Source organism: Gadus chalcogrammus, chromosome 7 (assembly GCF_026213295.1).
Source record: "Gadus chalcogrammus isolate NIFS_2021 chromosome 7, NIFS_Gcha_1.0, whole genome shotgun sequence".
In the NCBI taxonomy this organism is placed as follows: Eukaryota; Metazoa; Chordata; class Actinopteri; order Gadiformes; family Gadidae; genus Gadus; species Gadus chalcogrammus.
In genome coordinates this window covers 33,042,843-33,063,192 of record NC_079418.1, presented here as the reverse complement: position 1 = coordinate 33,063,192, position 20,350 = coordinate 33,042,843, and the positions used below count along the sequence as shown (strand labels likewise).

General features: G+C 51.1%; 1 protein-coding gene across 1 annotated transcript; it reads right to left on the bottom strand.

The window, feature by feature from the left end:
- Positions 1–5,446: 5,446 nt before the first annotated feature.
- Positions 5,447–14,046, bottom strand: LOC130386506 (potassium channel subfamily K member 4). Its single transcript, XM_056595451.1, has 6 exons — positions 13,816–14,046; positions 11,064–11,181; positions 9,774–9,934; positions 9,225–9,411; positions 7,404–7,546; positions 5,447–7,072 (listed from the first exon to the last, which is right to left on the bottom strand). The coding sequence occupies exons 1-6, from the start codon at positions 14,002–14,004 to the stop codon at positions 6,425–6,427; spliced, it is 1,446 nt and encodes a 481-aa protein (XP_056451426.1). The 5' UTR covers positions 14,005–14,046; the 3' UTR covers positions 5,447–6,424.
- Positions 14,047–20,350: the final 6,304 nt, after the last annotated feature.

Sequence of the window (20,350 nt, the reverse complement as noted above, 5' to 3'; positions counted from 1 at the left end):
CACTTTTCATTGTTGGAACTCAATGCAATATTACCAATCCCAGTGCACAGTTTGATATACATTTCCGGAACTCTTTTCTTTCTTTCCAAGTGTCCAGTTGACACGAACGCTCACAAATCCAGTCTCTGAACTGGTCTACTGACCCTGCCTGACCTGGTCTGAGTCAGGCCATCAGCAACTGCGCCCATGTTAGTGTCAACCGTTGTAGGGCTTCTCCCCGGGTCACTGGACGGCTGCTCTGGTGGAGGTCCCAGTGCACCTGATGTTGTAGACATCACGCTGGGCACCACCTGAAGATGGCGACGGTTGCGGCGAAGTCTAGCTCCCTGCTCCGTCTCCACAAGGTAGGATCTCGGTGTGATGCTCTCGCCAGTCACCACAGCCGGGGTAACCCAGGACTTTTGATGGTCCAGTCTGGTGAGGACGTGGTCCCCTGCCCTTAGTGTTGGAAGGTTCCTCACTCCGTGGCGTTGGTTGTAATAGTAGGTTTGTTTCCTCTTCTCTGATGCGTCCTTGGCTGCAATACTCTGCTTGTTAGGCCGTCTGGGTTGTAGGTTGCTTTCAAGGGTAGGCAGAGTGGTTCGAATCTTGCGGCCCATTAAGAGTTCTGCTGGGCTTACCCCAGTGCTGCTGCACGGAGTAGATCTGTAGCACATGAGTGCCAGGAGAGGATCCTTTTGTCTCAGGATCCCTTTTGCTATTTGCAACCGCTCTTTCGGCGTGCCCGTTGCCTTGAGGATGGTGTGGGCTCGATGTGACATGTGTGAAGTCCAATTCACGGGCCAGTTGTTTGAACTCTTCACTCGAAAACTGTGGGCCATTGTCACTGACCACTTCGTCTGCTACCCCATAGCGGGCAAAAGTAGCTTTCAGTTTTGTGACTACTTGGACGGTAGTGGTGGTGGGCATATGGAGAATCTCAATAAACCGTGAATAGTAGTCAGAGATGACTAAATAGTTCTGTTTGTTGTACTCACATAAGTCCATGCCAATTCTTTTCCATGGCCTGTCCGGGAGCGGTGTGGAGATCAAAGGCTCTTTGGACTGAGCTCTCCTTTGTTCCTGACAAGGCTGGCAGGCTGAGACTTTCTGCTTGATGTGAGCTGATATACCAGGCCACCAGACGGCAGAGTTAGCTCTGTCTCGGCATTTAGTCAGTCCCTGATGACCATCATGGATACGTTCTAACACGTCTGCTCTCAATGTCTCTGGGATTACTATCCTATTGCCCCTAATCACCAGGCCCTGGTGGATGGACAGCTCGTTTCTCATGGGGAAGAACTCTCTAACCGTTGGGTGTGTCTTACCTACGTGATCAGGCCACCCGGACTGTATGTATCGGGTCACAGCTTGTAGTGTGTCATCAACAACTGTGGCAGCTCTGATACTGTCCATTCTCCTCTCTGTAGCCGGCATGTTGTTGATGATGGATGCTACGTAGCACTCAACATCAACGTTGGTGTCGCCTCCATCCTGAGCATCTCCCACTGGGCTCCTGGACAACGCGTCTGCCGTGACGAGGGTCTTCCCTGGTTCATATTCTGCTGTAGGGTTGAACCTCATCAGCCGCATCAGGAGTCTCTGGCAGCGGATGGGGACAGTATCCAGGTCTTTAGAGTTCATTAGCGGGACCAACGGTTTGTGATCTGTGATCAGCCTGAACCCCTCTAGGCCGTGTAAGTATTTCCCAAATCGTTCGCAGGTCCAGACGCTCGCCAGGCACTCCTTTTCTATCTGAGCGTACCTGGTTTCCGCCCCACTCAGGCGCCGTGAACAATAGGCTACAGGTTTCCAGCCCTCGCTGTGCAGTTGCATCAGCACGCCCCCGATTCCATAGCTGCTGGCATCTGCAGAGACAGCAGTGGGTTTGTTGACGTCATAAAACGCCAGAGTGGGTGGGGTTTGTAAGAAGTTCTTTGATGCATTGGAAAGCTGACTGCTGTACTGGGCCCCATGTCCACACGGATTTGGACTTCAGTAGTTCGTACATGGGCTGCCCCACAGCAGCTAGGTTCGGGATGTATTTACCTAAATAATTCACCATCCCAAGGACTCTCTTCAGCTCGTGGACATTAGTGGGTGGAGTCAAGTCGTTTATAGCGGAGACCTTTGCTGGGTCAGGCCGCGTGCCGTCTGCGTCTATCACGTGACCCAGGAAATTTAGTCTTTGCTGTCTCAAGGCACACTTTTCCACATTTAGCTTCAGCCCAGCTGTCTCCAGGCGCTCCATGACCTGCTGTAGACGTTCGTCATGCTGGGTCATATCTTTTCCATGCACTATGATGTCGTCCATGTAAACAGCCGTCCCTGGTAGGCCTTCCAGTGTTTCCACCATCTTTCTCTGAAAAATTTCGGGTGCGCTAGATATCCCAAATGGGAGTCGTTTGAAACAGTACCTGGCAAATGGTGTGATAAAGGTTGTCAGTCTCTGACTATCCTTGTCTAGCGGTATCTGCCAGAACCCCGCTGCTGCGTCTAATGATGAGAACACCGTGGACCCCACTCAGCTCAGCTGTGATCTCATCTGTTGTCGGCAAAACAAACCTCTCCCTCTTAACGGCCTTGTTTAATTTCCGTAGGTCAACGCAGATACGCACCTGTCCTGATTTCTTGGGAGCGGGCACCATGGGAGCGCACCAGTCCGTGGGCTCCGTCACCCTTTCTATGACGCCTTTGGTCTCCATTCTGTCCAGCTCCAGCTTAACAGACTTCATGAGGGGAATGGGGACTCTGCGGGCAGTGTGGACAGCATAGGGTTGGGCATCCTCCTGGAGCGCTATTTGCACGGCTGCGTTTTTAGCAGGCCGAACTCTTCTCCGGAGCCACGGACCTCACAAATCCTCTTCACGAGCCCCATTGTCTGTGCCGCCGCTCTGCTAAGCAGGTTGCTCACACTCTCTCCTCCAACTACGTAGACTCTGAATGAGTACTTTTTGTCCTTGTGCCACACGTTCGCTGTGAATTGGCCAATGCAGTTCAATCGCCCGCCTGGACTACACAGCATGGCCTTTGCTGGATGTAGTTTAGTCACTTGGCTGAGACTTTTGAAAGTCTCTTCACTCATAATGCACACATCCGCTCCAGTGTCTATTTTAAAACTAACTGGCGTGTGGCAGATATTCAACTTCACTGTCCATTGCCCACCACTGCTTGAGGATGTGCATTTTACTGAGCCTAGAAAGTAAGCTGCGTTTTCTTCATGCTCGCTGACTTCATTAACTACCATTTTACTTTTGCACACTCTTTCCCAGTGCCCAGTCTTCTTGCACTTGTTGCATGTGGACTTAATTGCAGGACAATGTTCTTGAATCTTGTGCGTCATTTTCCCACACCTGTTACATGTGTTACCCCGTTCGCTGCGTCTGCGTTGTTGGTCCGTTTCGTTATTTCTCCGTTCGTCCATTTTGAATTTGCTAAATCCCCCGCGCGACCTCCTCTACAGCACATGCAGCGGCCTCACCTTGCTGGCTAACCTGAGCTTTTCACCTCCTCCTGTTGACGAGCCTCCTGAACTGTCATCTCTAACGTGAGATTTGAGATAAGCTGCAGTTTTCGGGAGAGTTCTTTGTCCCTGATGCCCACCACAATTCGGTCCCTAATGTGCTCTTCACGAGTAACTCCGAATTCGCAATGCTCAGAAAGTTCATAAAGGGCGCGAATAAAAATCTCCACCTTCTCCCCCGCACGCTGCACACGTTGGTAAAAACAAGCCCTCTCGTGGATGACATTCCGTTTCGGTATAAAGTAAGCATCAAATTTGCCCATTACTACCTCAAAATCCTCTCCGTCATCCTCTTCATCAAAATGGAAAGACCCGAATATGTTCTCGGCTTCCCCGCCTAAGGCGTAGATAAGGGTGCTGACCTGTACCCCTCCGTCCTCTTGATCAAGCTTCGTAGCCGTTCGGTACCGCATGAAGCGTTTCTTCCAATCGCTCCATTCTGCAGGTCTCTCGAAGCAGAAACTGTCCGGCGGATTAAACTTCGGCATCGTCGGCTCGAACTACTTCTGACACCATGTAAAGTATTCGGTTACTTATAATAAAAGACGTCCACACATCGGTCCAAGTTAAATCAACGTCTTTACTTTTTGGTCCGCCCGCGCATGCCTCGTAACAACGTATATCGGTTACGTCATTTACACGTGATCATACAATTCTATTACAGTAACAACCACTGGTATTAACCATTGGTAACAACCAGGTACCAACACACTGGTAACAACCACTGGTATTAACCATTGGTAACAACCACTGGTATTAACCATTGGTAACAACCACTGGTATTAACCATTGGTAACAACCACTGGTATTAACCATTGGTAACAACCACTGGTATTAACCATTGGTAACAACCACTGGTACCAACACACTGGTATTAACCATTGGTACCAACCGTTGGTACAACCAATGAACGCTGGTCGTTGGAGCTTGGGTACATTACTGCAGAACCCGTACCTGATATTCATTCCGAACGATGATAACTAAGACGCTAAATATTAGTACTCCAACTCTGTCTGTTTTATTATATTATTTATGCATGCATTGTACGTGTGTATGAGTCATAATTGATTGAAGTAGATGCACAATTATTACATTTATTAAAAAAAGGGTTAGAAAAAAAGAAGAAAAAACTAAACGCCCAAAACGTTATAATGAATGTCTCTGGAGACCAGAGAGCTCCTCCCAGTGTCTCCGCCCTCCACCGCCGCCTAGCGGCCGCGGAGGAACAGGCATGTTTAGGAGAAATAAGGAGAAGTGTGTGCAGACTGCACACACTTTTATATTCCTTTTTATATTCCTGGATTTTCTCCAAAAGGACCATGACAATGAACTGAAGAAACCGAACGGCCCATCGATATGATGGCTGGGTGTGATGTCTGGTGTTGCCGACAGGGCCCCCTTCAGGACGCCTTGTTACGGCTGACGGACTAATAGACGCTAAATCCAAGTGACATCACAACTGGTTACATATATAGGCCTCTGTTAATGCTTGGCGTGGCAATTTGGAGAAAGCCACCCCACCAGTATGTGCTCTGTGTTCTCCAATCTGTGTTCAGTGTTCTCCAATATGTGTTCTCCAGTATGTGTTCTGTGTTCTCCAATCTGTGTTCAGTGTTCTCCAATATGTGTTCTCCAGTATGTGTTCTCTAGCATGTGTTCTGTGTGTTAACGTGTTCTCTCCGCCCTTCCTCATCCGACACCAGAGAACCCGCGGGTTAGATCCCGGATCAGCGCCCCTGCTGGGTGCCCTTGGGCCCGGCACCAGACCGGCTCATCAGCCAGCGGGTCTCAAGGGGCTCTCTCTCTATGTCTATCCGTCATTTATTAATACTCAATGATCAAGATCATTTATACAATGATAATAAATCAATATATATAATGAGATATATATGATATAATAATACCAATGGCCAATAGTACAAATAGTTCTAGCGGACCCCTTTAAAAAAGAAAAAAACTTTATTTCACAAGTGCAATTCATTTGATTGATGGGTTCATCTTCAAACGTGTGATGTAGTTGCATATATTGTTTACAGTATAACCCTCTTTTCTTCACATCCCATCCTATCAGACCCTGTGTTTCCTCCTAATGTCGCCAGCAATTAGAACCCGGGATATTTTGGGTTAACGGTAAATCTTCCTATGTGAATTTATGGATTAATAAGCCCAAAATACTTTGCAGAATGCAATAATCATTGGTTAACGTTACATATGTAAGAAGGAGCCCAACCTTTCGACATGAAGTTTGCGATTAACAAAAGTTTATCGGAAAAACGCTGCAAAAAGGTAGAAATCCATACAAGGAAAACTGTGAACAAAATATTTATTTGCTGTTTTTTTGCAGGCACGGTGTGTTATTCAGCAAGTTCACCCTAGTCAGAAAGTCTGGTGCTGAAACAGAATATGATTATAAAAAGTAGCTATTTTTGGCGATGGTTGAGTATTTATGGAAAGTTGTGTTCCCGTGTAAACCGCGGGAGTGGTTTTATGGCTGATTGAAGGCTATAAAGCGAACCATGCGTTTCTCCTCTTCTTTTGTAAGTGTGCACACGTAAGCATTCTCCCCGTGATATGAACTCGTTTAACGTTGACTATAGTGAGTGAAGTGTAGAGAAGGCTAGTGCAACATCAGGCCAGAACACAACATTAAGGAGGAGGTCGGACCCTCCTCATCTTTCAGCAGGCACATATAGGTTCATGCTTGCGCCAAATCATCAATCATGTGTTTTTGTTTCTAGGGATGAAGGGTTCCAGTTCCTGGGATTCTGGATGGCTTTCTTCGGGATGGCTTCTGAGGAGTCGGTTCTGGGTGGATGACCTCCTGTCGGACAGAGGCTTCAGGGTCAAATGGCTCCCAGGTCCCCCCTCCAACGACCTCGGGGTCGACCCGCAGCGCGGGGACGGCCATCGGACGCCTCCGCCTCAACAGGGGACCTGCGTCCCCGGCGGGCGCGGCGGCCCCCCGTCGGGCCTCTGGTCGGAGCTGGGCGGGGAGGTCCTGGCGCTGCCCCTCCTCCCCTGGGGAGCCGGTCTCCTCGGGCGCCGTCTCTTGGGCTGGCGGGACCGGCCCCTCTTCTCGGGCAGGGCGGGGTCCAGCAGGGGGTCCAGGTGCAGCTTCCCGCTCTGCGCGTCGGAGGATTCGTCGATGAAGGCCAGGTTCTCCCCGAAGTAGTCCAGCGGCTGGGAGAAGAGCGCGTCGGGGAAGCTCTGCTCGGGCTCGGCGTCGCGGGCGTCGGCCACATGGTCCGTCTGCGTGGCCTGGGACGCCGCGTCCGCGTCCGACCCCGAGCCCGAGCCCGACTCGGACTCGTTGGACGTGTAGGACGAGGAGGACCCGGAGCCGGACTCTGACTCCGAGCCGGACCCGTCGGGGCCCTGGGCGTCCGGGCCCCCCGGGCCCCCCGGGGCCCCGTTGGCCGAGGTGCTGTGGCCCCCCTTCCCTCCGCGGCGGCGCTTCTTGCGGTGGCGCTTGAAGGGGTCCTCCAGCCCCTTGCCCGGGATGCGGAAGTCCACGGACATGTTCTGGATGTTCTGCGTCAGGTTGGAGGCGTGGGCCCGCAGCTCCTCCATCTGCAGGGGGGGGGGGGGCGTGAGTCAGGGGTCCCTCGCCACTACACACTCACACCTCTGCTGCTTCACTAGCTCAGCTCATCTGGATCGCTATGAGACGAGGACCAGCGCCATACAGGACGCTGGTTGGACTGGTTTATGACACAGCAAGAGACTCAACTCACCTGGTCAGAGCTCACCTGCACTCTGCATAGAGCAGGAGGAGGAGGAGCAGGGGGGGGAGAGAGGAGGGGGGAGAGGAGCAGGGAGGTGGGTGAGGAGCAGGGAGGTGGGTGAGGAGGTGAGGGAGGAGCAGGGAGGGGAGAGGGGTGGGAGAGGAGCAGGGCGGTACCTCTGCCCGGGTCTTCTTGGACAGCACCCGGAGCCAGTTCCCGATCATGGTGAGGATGGAGGCGAAGTAGGCCAGGCCGACCAGGATCCAGAACCACACTAGGGGCTTGTACCAGGTGTCACTGCCCTCCATCCCAGAGTCCCCTGAGGACCAGAGACAGGAGGACTACAGCAGGGGCGTGGTCAGGGGGAGGGGGAGGAGCTACAGGGGCGTGGCCAGGGGAGGGGGAGGACCAACAGCAGGGGCGTGGCTAGAGGACATGAGGACTACAGCAGGGGCGTGGCTAGAGGACATGAGGACTACAGCAGGGGCGTGGCGAGAGGTCATGTGGACTACAGCAGGGCTGTGGTCAGGGGGAGGGGGAGGAGCTACAGGGGCGTGGCTCGAGGACATGAAGACTACAGTAGGAGCGTGGGGTGTGGCTAGAGGACATGAGGACTACAGCAGGGGCGTAGCCAGGGGAAGGGGAGGAGCTACAGGGCCGTTGCCAGGGGAGGGGGAATACCAACAGCAGGGGCGTGGCCAGGGGAGGGGCTACAGCGGCGTGGCAAAAGGAGGGGGTGGACCTATAGCAGGGGCGGGGCCAGGAGGAGGGCGCTGGACCTACAGCAGGGGCGTGGCCAGGAGGAGGGGTGGACCTACAGCAGGGACATGGCCAGGGGGGGGGTGGAGCTACAGCAGGGGCGTGGCTAAGAGGCGGGGGTGGCACATGTGCCCCAGAATGTGGGTTGGCCGCGCCCACTTCAGTTATCCTGTTAGCGGCTCGGACTGAAGCTAGCTAATCGAAAAGATAATGCTGTTCAAACTACATAATGCTACACACATGTTATTTGTTCAGCGCACATTTGTACACTAGCTTATGGAGTTTGTTTTATTGAGGTAAACGTTATCGGAGTGTGGTGGTCCGATGCTGTGGTACCCCCTTATGAGACCAGTCTGGACACAATGGGCAACAAGACTGGTTCTGGTTTGGGAAGGAAACATAAAGATGGACTGGTTTTCTCTGGGTCCAGCCTACCGCTCTACAGCCTAGCGCTCTGGGGAATCCTTCGGTGTAAAACCATCAATAATTCATCTGCTACTCAAGTCCGGCCTGTGAATAATTGAAGGGGTAAGTTAAGATTGTTTAGTGCCATGCGGACCTAATGGATTAAAGGAGATATTATTTAATTATTTGGTGTGATGACGAGGTTACAACTCCCAACAGTTTTTTAAATCAATAACAACATATCAATAACAACATAACGTATCAAGGTATGTCAAAGGCCTTTAAGCTACCGGAGAATAAACCGGCCATGACAGAAGGGATGTAGATGTACCATAGCCCCCAGGGGGGCCGTAGTACCATGCATCTGTACTATAATAATACTGTAGTACTTTATCTGTACTATAGAAATACTATAGTACTGAATCTGTACTATAGTAACACTGTAGTACTGTACTATTGTGATACTGTAGTACTATATCTTTACTAAAGTAATATTGTAGTACTGTATCTGTACTATAGAAGTACTGTAGTATTATATCTGTACTATAGTAGTACTGCAGTACTGTGTCTGTACTATTGTGATACTGTAGTACTATATCTTTACTAAAGTAATAATGTAGAACTGTATCAGTACTATAGAAGTGCTGTGATATTATATCTGTACTATATAAAAACTGTAGTACTGTGTCTGTACCATAGTCATACTGTTGTACTGTATCTGTACTGTAGTAATACTGTAGTATTGTATCTTGTAATACTGTATCTGTACTATGTGTCTGTACAGAAATAACATTTTCAAAAAATAAATCAGATGGTAAACGGATCCGTCCTACCGGCCACGTAGTCGCCGAAGCCGACCGTGGTCAAGGTGATGACCACGAAGTAGGCCGACTCCAGGAGAGTCCATCCCTCCACCTCCTGGAACACGAAGATGGGCACGGCCACGAAGAGCACCACACCCAGCAGGATGGACAGCACGGCGGAGATGACCCTCACGATGGTGGGGCTGACGCGCCACTTCTGCAGGACGGGACACAAGACCGCTTAGTGATCGGTTCACTGATCCCGGGCGCCAGGGAAACTGTCCGCTTATTGATCGGTTCATTGATCCCAGTCGCCTGGGAAACTGTCGCCGTTCTGCTCAGGATAATAGGAGGAAGAGGAGGGAATTAAGATGATGGACAACCAGAATCAGTCATTGACTTCTAAGTATGTTATTCAGGGTCATTGATGTGTGCATTAGGCGTCAGAAAACGACGCTCCCTTAAATCCAGATCCTGTTGTCTGGCATTTTAAGTAAAAGAACAGAACAATAGAATTGTTTACATTGTAAAACAATGTGCAATATGAACGTGATGGTGCTTCTGTGAGAGGGCACTAACCAAGAAGAGAGTCTCTATTTTGAGAATGACCTTCCTCAGACCCGTACCGAGGTGATCGCCCACGCCCACCAGCAGGAAACCAAACATGGGGATGCCAACCAGCGCGTAGCAGATACAGAACAGCTGGCCGCCCTCCGTCTTGGGGGAGATGTTCCCAAACCCTGGCAGGCAGAGAGGAGATCAATCACAGAGTCTAAGCATTAAGTATTATTCAACCAAATGCAATTCAAATGACAGAGGTCCAAGGTCACAGTAGTCAAGGGTCAAGATCGTCCAAGGTCACAATGGTCCAAGGTCACGGTGCTCCAAGGTCACGGTGCTCCAAGTCACAGTAAATAGTGACGTGAGATGACAAGCTATGAGGCTAGCCTTGTAGGCTAGCCACGAGGGCCTGTGAACCGGAGTACAGACGTTTATACTCTCAGAACGGTAATCAGAATAATCTGAATTGGCGATTAAAACGTTTGAGCCATGTTTGAGCCCGTTCTGGAAGTGACATTCCCGACTGTTTGACAGTGCGGACTTCCAGACAGGTTCCATGTGTTTGTAAAACAGAATCAAACCAAACCAATGTAGTTGAAGGTGGCAGTGAACAGAGTTGTTCTGCAGATACTGAACGAATTGGTCTGAATGACTTCCCTGGTAGAATAAAGGTCAAATAAGTAGAAGACAGTGAGGAGGTAAAGAAGAGGCAGGATTTGTTTATTCATATTCTCTCCAGCGTGGGATGCTGCTCATCAGGTCTCCCATTTTAACCTCCATCAGGCCTCCCAGTTTAACCAATTGGTAAAGATTCAGTACTAACACTGTCACTAAAGGTCAGAACCAGGTCCACCACCTCTGACCCACCGATGGTCCTGATGATAGAGCACTAATACTGGCCCACGGTCCTGATGATAGAGCACTAATACTGGCCCACGGTCCTGATGATAGAGCACTAATACTGGCCCACGGTCCTGATGATAGAGCACTAATACTGGCCCACGGTCCTGATGATAGAGCACTAATACTGGCCCACGGTCCTGATGATAGAGCACTAATACTGGCCCACGGTCCTGATGATAGAGCACTAATACTGGCCCACCGATGGTCCTGATGATAGAGCACTAATACTGGCCCACGGTCCTGATGATAGAGCACTAATACTGGCCCACGGTCCTGATGATAGAGCAATAATACTGGCCCACGGTCCTGATGATAGAGCACTAATACTGGCCCACGGTCTTGATGATAGAGCACTAATACTGGCCGACCGATGGTCCTGATGACAGAGTACTAACTCTGACCCACCAATGGTCGTGATGATGGTTCCAGAGAAGAAGAATGCGCTGGCCAGGTCCCACTGGCTGGTGAAGCTGCTGGCGTTGATACTGGTGTCCACACCGGCGCCCACCGCATCGGCCACCTCCTGCAGGACCAGTCAAACTTTACAGGTACGACCGGTATATCAAACTTTACATGTTTGACCAATATATCAAACTTTACAGGCCAGACCGATGTATCAAACTTCACAGGTACGACCGGTATATCAAACTTTACAGGCCAGACCGATGTATCAAACTTTACAGGTACGACCGTTATATCAAACTTTACAGTTACGACCGTTATATCAAACTTTACAGGTACGACCGTTATATCAAACTTTACAGGTACGACCGTTATATCAAACCTTACAGGTACGACCGGTATATCAAATTGTACAGGTTCGACCAGTATATCAAACTTTACAGTTTGGCTCTTTTCCCGCAGAACGTCAATGCTGCAGTGTTGCTTCGGGAGAGAGGGACGTGATGTTTTAGTGGTTGTGGTTCTGTGAGTTCAACACATGAATTGAGTTTGTTCCTTCTCCTGACCCCCTGTGCTCCACTACCTTGAGAGGGAGGTTGTGGTTGTAAAGGAGAGGCAGAAGGGCTTAAATGTAAATAGACCAAAGAGGTTAGAGGTTTGTGGTGCCTGTAAGGTCTGCTCTCTGTAGGACATGTGTGGGTCTACAGAAAATAATAAAATAGCTAGCAAAATAAAATAGCTTAAACTTAAACTCATGGTTTAATGACCGTTACTATACATGTATGTCTCCCCTTCGCCACCTTTTCACCGTCATTCATTATTCTCCGCAAACAAAACATTGTGTCACTGTAATACTCAACCCAGCCGCGTGGGGGCGGCATATCACCGCGGCTCGTCGCAGCTGCTCTGACCCTGACCAACGTCCTTTCTAGATCTCATAACATTTGCAACATAGTTTCAAACATATGCAGTAAGAGAATAACCTCAGTTTAATAAGAATATACCTCCATGATGAATTCATTCCATTCACCTTTGGTTACACAAACAAACAAGTACGCCGACATCTTAAAATACACCCAGGAATGCTTGTGACATAGCACTCATTGACGTTCCTGTTTCATGTTGTCAGTGTTGCCCCTGGTTACCGCTGATGTCCAAGGGACTGGAATTGATTTGTCGTACTTGAACAGGGTTCAAGTTGAACCACGTTCAAGTTGAACCCTGTTCAAGTACGGTCCTCTCTTACAAAAAGGGTTAAATGTACATCCTTTTTCCGCTGGCATCTCCAAGCATCCTGTGGCCGCCACCCGGCTGCCAAGATGGCCGCCACTCCGCGCCACTCCGTGTTACGCGCCCCCCCCCCCCCCCCCCCGCCGCTGCCTTATTTATACCCCTGGACCTCAGCCACCTGTCCCGTCCCGCGGTCTCGGTACAATGGCCCCCGGGTCACACAGCATAGCAGCACGGATATAGCCGCGCCGGAGGGTATGCTATAAAACAGAGGCTACATCACTAGCATAACTAACGTAGTAACAGGGCTACATCACTAGCATCACTAGCGTATGCTAGTAACACAGGGGGCACATCCCTAGCGTATGCTAGTAACACAGGGGCACATCACTAGCATCACTAGCGTATGCTAGTAACACAGGGTATGCTAGTAACACAGGGGGCACATCACTAGCATCACTAGCGTATGCTAGTAACACAGGGGGCACATCACTAGCATCACTAGCGTATGCTAGTAACACAGGGGGCACATCACTAGCATCACTAGCGTATGCTAGTAACACAGGGGCTAGGGAGGTACAGCCTGCTATGACATTACGGATAGTTTGTACCAAATCAAAAGTGGGAGCTAAACATCAGTCCTACTGCAGGCCTATAGAGAGTAGAGCTGTGTTCCAATATCCATACTATCCGCACTCACTATACTTAGTTTGAGTACTAAGGCAGTCCAATTAAGATCAGGGCGAAAAGAAGTGTACTAAAAGGACCCGGATGGTGTACTCAAAACGGTCAAACCGCGGAGTGCGGATCGATGTACACTTTTCGTACTCAACGGCTGCCATCGTAGCTACGTAGCGGAAGAGGCGGTGCCAGGTTGAGCCAACGTCAGCGTATTTTCCACAAAGCCTGCATAAATGGAGTCATTTTGTAGTTTTATACCTTTAATAGCTTTTTATACCTACTATGTGTAAAGAGTTCACCGTTCAGAGCAGGATGTTTATTGCGTGTGTAAGTGCACCGCTGAGTATTCGATTCGGAACAAAGCTTACATCTGAAAATTTGTGCACCTAGTGTTTTACATTTAAGTGTACTCATTGAAGTATGGATATCGGAACACAGCATAGGTATGAGTGCAGAGGCAGAGCCCTCCAGGTGTGCGGTTCAGCAGGTATGAGTGCAGAGGCAGAGCCCTCCAGGTGTGCGGTTCAGCAGGTATGAGTGACAGAGGCAGAGCCCTCCAGGTGTGCGGTTCAGCAGGTACGAGTGACAGAGGCAAAGCCCTCCAGGTGTGCGGTTCAGCAGGTATGAGTGCAGAGGCAGAGCCCTCCAGGTGTGCGGTTCAGCAGGTACGAGTGCAGAGGCAGAGCCCTCCAGGTGTGTGGTTCAGCAGGTACGAGTGCAGAGGCAGAGCCCTCCAGGTGTGCGGTTCAGCAGGTATGAGTGCAGAGGCAGAGCCCTCCAGGTGTGCGGTTCAGCAGGTATGAGTGCAGAGGCAGAGCCCTCCAGGTGTGCGGTCGGGCAGTACCTCGATGAGCGCCTGCAGGCTGTCGGGGCTGACGCAGGTGAAGTTGAAGAGGAAGTCGCGGCGTGTGTCCTGCAGGTGGATGTGCTGGCCTTCCTCCTGGGGGGCCTCCAGGGTGCGGAACACCACGGCCCCCAGCACCAGGTACAGCAGCACCCCCGTCAGGATACCGAGGAGGGTGGAGCAGCGCATGCTGACGCCGCCCCGCAGGGACAGGGAGGGCTGCGGCAGCGGCTGCTGTCTACCCACTCCTCCTCCACCACCACCTCCTCCTCCACCACCACCTCCTCCACCACCACCTCCTCCTCCTCTCCTCTCAGGGGGGGGGCTCCTGCAGCAGACCACAAGGGGTTAGCTCCTCGACCGGCGGCTCCACCTCCCCCTCCTCCTCCTCCTCCCCCCCTCCACCTCCCCCTCCTCCTCCTCCTCCTCCCCCGCTCCTCCACCTCCCCCTCCTCCTCCTCCTCCTCCCCCCCTCCTCCACCTCCCCCTCCTCCTCCTCCTCCTCCCCCCCTCCTCCCCCTCCTCCTCCTCCTCCTTCTCCTCCTCCTCCTCCCCCCCTCCTCCTCCTCCTCCTCCTCCCTTCCTCCTCCTCCCCCCCCCCTCCTCCTCCTCCTCCCCCGCTCCTCTTCCTCCTCCTCCTCCTCCTCCCCCCCCTCCTCTCCTCCCCCTCCCGCTCCCCCTCCCCCCTCCTCCCCCCCCCACTCCCCCTCCTCCCCCCCTCACCTGTCCCGTGGAGCTCTTCTCAGCCTCCTCCACACGTCCTTCTCCTGATGTTGGAGGATGGACTCCCTGGAGCCGTAACCACGGTGATGGCTGTCCACCTCACACACTGAAGAGGGGGACACTGGGAGAGCGACAATACGTTTACATGCAGAGAGAGAGAGAGAGAGAGAGAGAGAGAGAGAGACAGAGAGAGAGAGAGACGGAGAGAGAGAGAGAGAGAGAGAGAGAGACAGAGAGAGAGAGAGAGAGAGAGAGAGAGAGAGAGAGAGAGAGACGGAGAGAACATTTACATGCAGAGAGAGAGAGAGAGAGACAGTAGTGAGTTCTCTCAGTGTATTAGTGGGACGAGGAGGTCCTGTGTGGCTCTGGTGGTGGAGCAAGGCATTAACACGCCAGGGTGAGTCAGGGGCTCACAAAGGGAAAACATACGACATCACTAACATGGTCCAGAACTTCAGACGGGTGGTAAGAAACAGGACGCTCCAGTCACATGGTATCAGCTGTGAGAAAAAGGGCGGGACCATCAGTAACATGGATTTAGAGGCGTAAGAGAATGCGGAACTTTCAGTAGCGGGTCTAGCAGTGAGAGAGGGCGGGTCTTTCAATAACACGGTTCTCTCTGTGAGAGGGCGGGTCTTTCAGTAACACGGTTCTCTCTGTGAGAGGGCGGGTCTTTCAGTAACACGGTTCTCTCTGTGAGAAGGCGGGTCTTTCAGTAACACGGTTCTCTCTGGGAGAGGGCGGGTCTTTCAGTAACACGGTTCTCTCTGGGAGAGGGCGGGTCCATCAGTAACACGGTTCCTGGTTCTTCGTTCTCCTCGTCGTTCTCTCCGGGGACACAGGAAGTTGGAGAACGGAGATGGCGTTGCGGTTGCCCAGGAGGAAGCGGCGGTTCATCAGCCGCTCTCAGCCTATCAGAGCGCTGAGGTCCAGCAGGCCCTTAGAGAGACAAGAGGCCCTTAGAGACAAATGGCCCTTAGAGACACTAGGCCCTTAGAGAGACAAGAGGCCCTTAGAGACAAGAGGCCCTTAGAGACAAGAGGCCCTTAGAGACACTAGGCCCTTAGAGACACTAGGCCCTTAGAGACACTAGGCCCTTAGAGACACTAGGCCCTTAGAGAGACACTAGGCCCTTAGAGAGACACAAGGCCCTTAGAGAGACTAGAGGCCCTTAGAGACACTAGGCCCTTAGAGACACAAGAGGCCCTTAGAGAGACAAGAGGCCCTTAGAGACACTAGGCCCTTAGAGATACTAGGCCCTTAGAGACAAGAGGCCCTTAGAGACACTAGGCCCTTAGAGACAAGAGGCCCTTAGAGAGACAAGAGGCCCTTAGAGACAAGAGGCCCTTAGAGACACTAGGCCCTTAGAGACACTAGGCCCTTAGAGACACTAGAGGCCCTCAGAGACAAGAGGCCCTTAGAGACACTAGGCCCTTAGAGACACTAGGCCTTTAGAGACACTAGGCCCTTAGAGAGACAAGAGGCCCTTAGAGACAAGAGGCCCTTAGAGACACTAGGCCCTTAGAGACACTAGGCCCTTAGAGACACTAGAGGCCTTTAGAGACACTAGGCCCTTAGAGAGACTAGAGGCCCTTAGAGAAAAGAGGCCCTTAGAGACACTAGGCCCTTAGAGACACTAGAGGCCTTTAGAGACACTAGGCCCTTAGAGAGACAAGAGGCCCTTAGAGACAAGAGGCCCTTAGAGACACTAGGCCCTTAGAGACACTAGGCCCTTAGAGACACAAGAGGCCCTTAGAGAGACAAGAGGCCCTTAGAGACACTAGGCCCTTAGAGACACTAGGCCCTTAGAGACAAGAGGCCCTTAGAGACACTAGGCCCTTAGAGACAAGAGGCCCTTAGAGAGACAAGAGGCCCTTAGAGACAAGAGGCCCTTAGAGACACTAGGCCCTTAGAGAGACAAGAGGCCCTTAGAGACAAGAGGCCCTTAGAGACACTAGGCCCTTAGAGACACTAGGCCCTTAGACACACTAGAGGCCTTTAGAGACACTAGGCCCTTAGAGAGACTAGAGGCCCTTAGAGACAAGAGGCCCTTAGAGACACTAGGCCCTTAGAGACACTAGAGGCCTTTAGAGACACTAGGCCCTTAGAGAGACAAGAGGCCCTTAGAGACAAGAGGCCCTTAGAGACACTAGGCCCTTAGAGAGACAAGAGGCCCTTAGAGACAAGAGGCCCTTAGAGACACTAGGCCCTTAGAGACACTAGGCCCTTAGAGACACTAGAGGCCCTTAGAGACAAGAGGCCCTTAGAGACACTAGGCCCTTAGAGACAATAGGCCCTTAGAGAGACAAGAGGCCCTTAGAGACAATAGGCCCTTAGAGACACTAGGCCCTTAGAGACACTAGGCCTGCAGCGGATTCGAATTGTATCCGAATCCGTTCGGTTCGTTTACCACAGTTCGGAGCATTCTGGAGATCCGCGGATTTCGGTTTCATGAAGGCATTGCCTTATGTAGCGTATTTTGCCTACTGTAGCCTACGTCCGATACAAAAGGGTGTTTAGGACCCAGCGGAATGCATTCTCTCCAGTGCTGCCCGAGCCAATGATACTTTTCCCGCCCCTCCCTTCATCCTGTCAGCGTTCAAAACAAACTGGGCTTTTCAAGCGCATGATTCCTAAATTTAAAGAAAGTAATCGATACAATTATATTCTAAATATACGGGAGATAAATACAAACGGGTGATAAGCGGGATAACGGCCTTCGAGGTCGACCGGTTCGATGGAAATAATGGACAGGTAGAGGCAACTCTGGCTTCATGCTGCGCTCGTCGCCAGAGTTCTAAGCCTCGTCGGCCGTTATCCCTTACATGTTACACTCAGTGCACCATGTTTTCAAATGCATTTAGCTGAACATTTATTGCACAAAAAAGCCTTGCAAGTTGTCTGATTGCAGTCAATTAACACATTGCAAATAGCCTGTGGGTCTCATTCATTTTTGTGTTTCTCCCCCAAACCCTCCGTCAAAAAAAAGTCTGCCTATTTACTATCACGGACATGATCCTAATCCGAACCGTATCCGAAACCGAGGCCCAAAACGGTTATCTGAACCGAACCGTGGACACACTGATCCGTTTCACCCCTAAGAGACACTAGGCCCTTAGAGACACTAGAGGCCTTTAGAGACACTAGGCCCTTAGAGAGACTAGAGGCCCTTAGAGACAAGAGGCCCTTAGAGACACTAGGCCCTTAGAGACACTAGAGGCCTTTAGAGACACTAGGCCCTTAGAGAGACAAGAGGCCCTTAGAGACATGAGGCCCTTAGAGACACTAGGCCCTTAGAGACACTAGAGGCCCTTAGAGACACAAGAGGCCCTTAGAGACAAGAGGCCCTTAGAGAGACAAGAGGCCCTTAGAGAGACAAGAGGCCCTTAGAGACACTAGAGGCCTTTAGAGACACTAGGCCCTTAGAGAGACAAGAGGCCCTTAGAGACAAGAGGCCCTTAGAGACACTAGGCCCTTAGAGACACTAGAGGCCCTTAGAGACACTAGAGGCCCTTAGAGACAAGAGGCCCTAAGAGAGACAAGAGGCCCTTAGAGAGACAAGAGGCCCTTAGAGAGACAAGAGGCCCTTAGAGACAAGAGGCCCTTAGAGACACTAGGCCCTTAGAGACACTAGGCCCTTAGAGACAAGAGGCCCTAATGGCGCGTTTCCAATGCAGGGTGCGGAACGGATCGGATCGCAAAGGTGCGGATCGGGTCGCGTTTCCACCGCCAAAAGTGGGCGTGACGCGGACTTTGTCGTACCCGTTCCGTCCTCGTTCTCGGGACTCCTCTGTTGGGGTACCGAAAACGAGACGAGACGCCTGAAAGGGTCCCGGGAAATTCTAGCTACACACCCCCTCCGTTGATTGGTCGACAGAATCATCACTTCCGGGTGACGCGGGGATAAAAACAAACAAACAGTAGCCTCGAGGTATTATTCTTTACAATTAACATGTCGCGTAAAACGCTTGCTTGGGCGAACAAGGAGGTGGAGACATTCGTCTGCATTCTTGGGGAGGAAGAAGTTGTTTACGATGTTCACGTAGCTGCCGCGGCGATCGACATCCGGCCTACCACCAAGGGTACTGTCGGCAGTGGAAACGCGACCTCGGAACTGAGCTGGGCTATACCGCCCCCTCCCTACCGCACCTTTGCGATCCGATCCGTTCCGCACCCTGCAGTGGAAACGCGGCATTAGAGAAACTAGGCCCTTAGAGAGACAAGAGGACCTTAGAAACAAGGGGCCCTTAAAGACAAGAGGCCCTTAGAGACAAGAGGCCCTTAGAGACACTAGGCCCTTAGAGAGACAAGGCCCTTAGAGACAAGAGGCCCTTAGAGACGTTAGGCCCTTAGAGACACTAGCCCCTTAGAGACACTAGACCCTTAGAGACACTAGGACTTTAGAGACACAAGAGGCCCTTAGAGACAAAAGGCCCTTAGAGACACTAGGCCCTTAGAGACACTAGGCCCTTAGAGAGACAAGAGGCCCTTAGAGACACTAGGCCCTTAGAGAGACACTAGGCCCTTAGAGACAAGAGGCCCTTAGAGACACTAGGCCCTTAGAGAGACAAGGCCCTTAGAGACAAGAGGCCCTTAGAGACAAAAGGCCCTTAGAGAGACCAGGCCCTTCGAGGCCCGCCGTCGTCTTGAGGTTTCAATGGAGAGGTTTGTTTTGTTTCACTACTTCAGTCGTTGTTTGATCCAGTGATGAAATCCAACAGGTCATTAAGGAGCAGGTGGGGGTCAGAGGTCATCCTGTTACAGGTCATTAAGGAGCAGGTGGGGGTCAGAGGTCGTTCTGTTACAGGTCATTAAGGAGCAGGTAGGGGTCAGGGGTCAGAGGTCATCCTGTTACAGGTCATTCGGTTGGGGCGCAGGGTGTAAGCCGTTTGGGTTGCAGTGCTGGCCTACCCATGATGCAACACTCTGTAAGAGCTCTCCTGGAAACAGGTAAAAGACGTTGATGTAAAACAAACATTAAACGAAAAGCATTGATTATTGATTTGATCGTTTTTCCTTTTCTAGTGTCGTTCCGTCGGTTATGGGGGGCTGAGGGTGTACCTACACTCCTTTAACTCCCCCTCTGACGCTCTGGCCTTGTGCTGCACGTCCCATCTGAGGTCGGGAGGGTGAAACCTCTGGTCCATTTATTAAAGATATCCCTTTATGTTTGATCCTATCCCTTTATGTTTGATCCTATCCCTTTATGTTTGATCCCTTTATGTTTGATCCTATCCCTTTATGTTTGATCCTATCCCTTTATGTTTGATCCCATCCCTTTATGTTTGGATCCTATCCCTTTATGTTTGATCCCATCCCTTTATGTTTGGATCCCATCCCTTTATGTTTGATCCCTTTATGTTTGGATCCTATCCCTTTATGTTTGATCCCATCCCTTTATGTTTGATCCTATCCCTTTATGTTTGGATCCTATCCCTTTATGTTTGATCCCATCCCTTTATGTTTGGATCCTATCCCTTTATGTTTGGATCCCATCCCTTTATGTTTGATCCTATCCCTTTATGTTTGGACCTATAGCTGGGGTTGGGAGCCCGCCAGCAGACACACTTGGCAGAGTGGGAGTCTGAGAGGGGAGGCAACCTGGACACAAAACAACCCTAACTCATCCGTGTCCAAAACGGCAGCGTCCAAATAACAATGAGCCGGTCTGGACGGAGACTTAAAGCTGTTCTGATGCGAATAGCAGTTTGGATTTTAATGGAATCAGACTGATTGAAAGGGTGACGCTCCCGGGACTCTTTGGAACGGGAATGGATTGCTTTTCATTTATTTGAGTAAACTCTCGCCTTGC

Bases quoted from the DNA above. Each gene is read 5' to 3' on its own strand.
- LOC130386506 (XM_056595451.1), bottom strand. From the start codon at position 14,004: ATGCGCTGCTCCACCCTCCTCGGTATCCTGACGGGGGTGCTGCTGTAC. The intron at 11,182-13,815 runs GTACTGCCCGAC...CTGGTCCTGCAG, and splicing joins GCCTGCAGGCGCTCATCGAG to GAGGTGGCCGATGCGGTGGG. The intron at 9,935-11,063 runs GTGGGTCAGAGT...TCTGCCTGCCAG, and splicing joins AACCATCATCACGACCATTG to GGTTTGGGAACATCTCCCCC.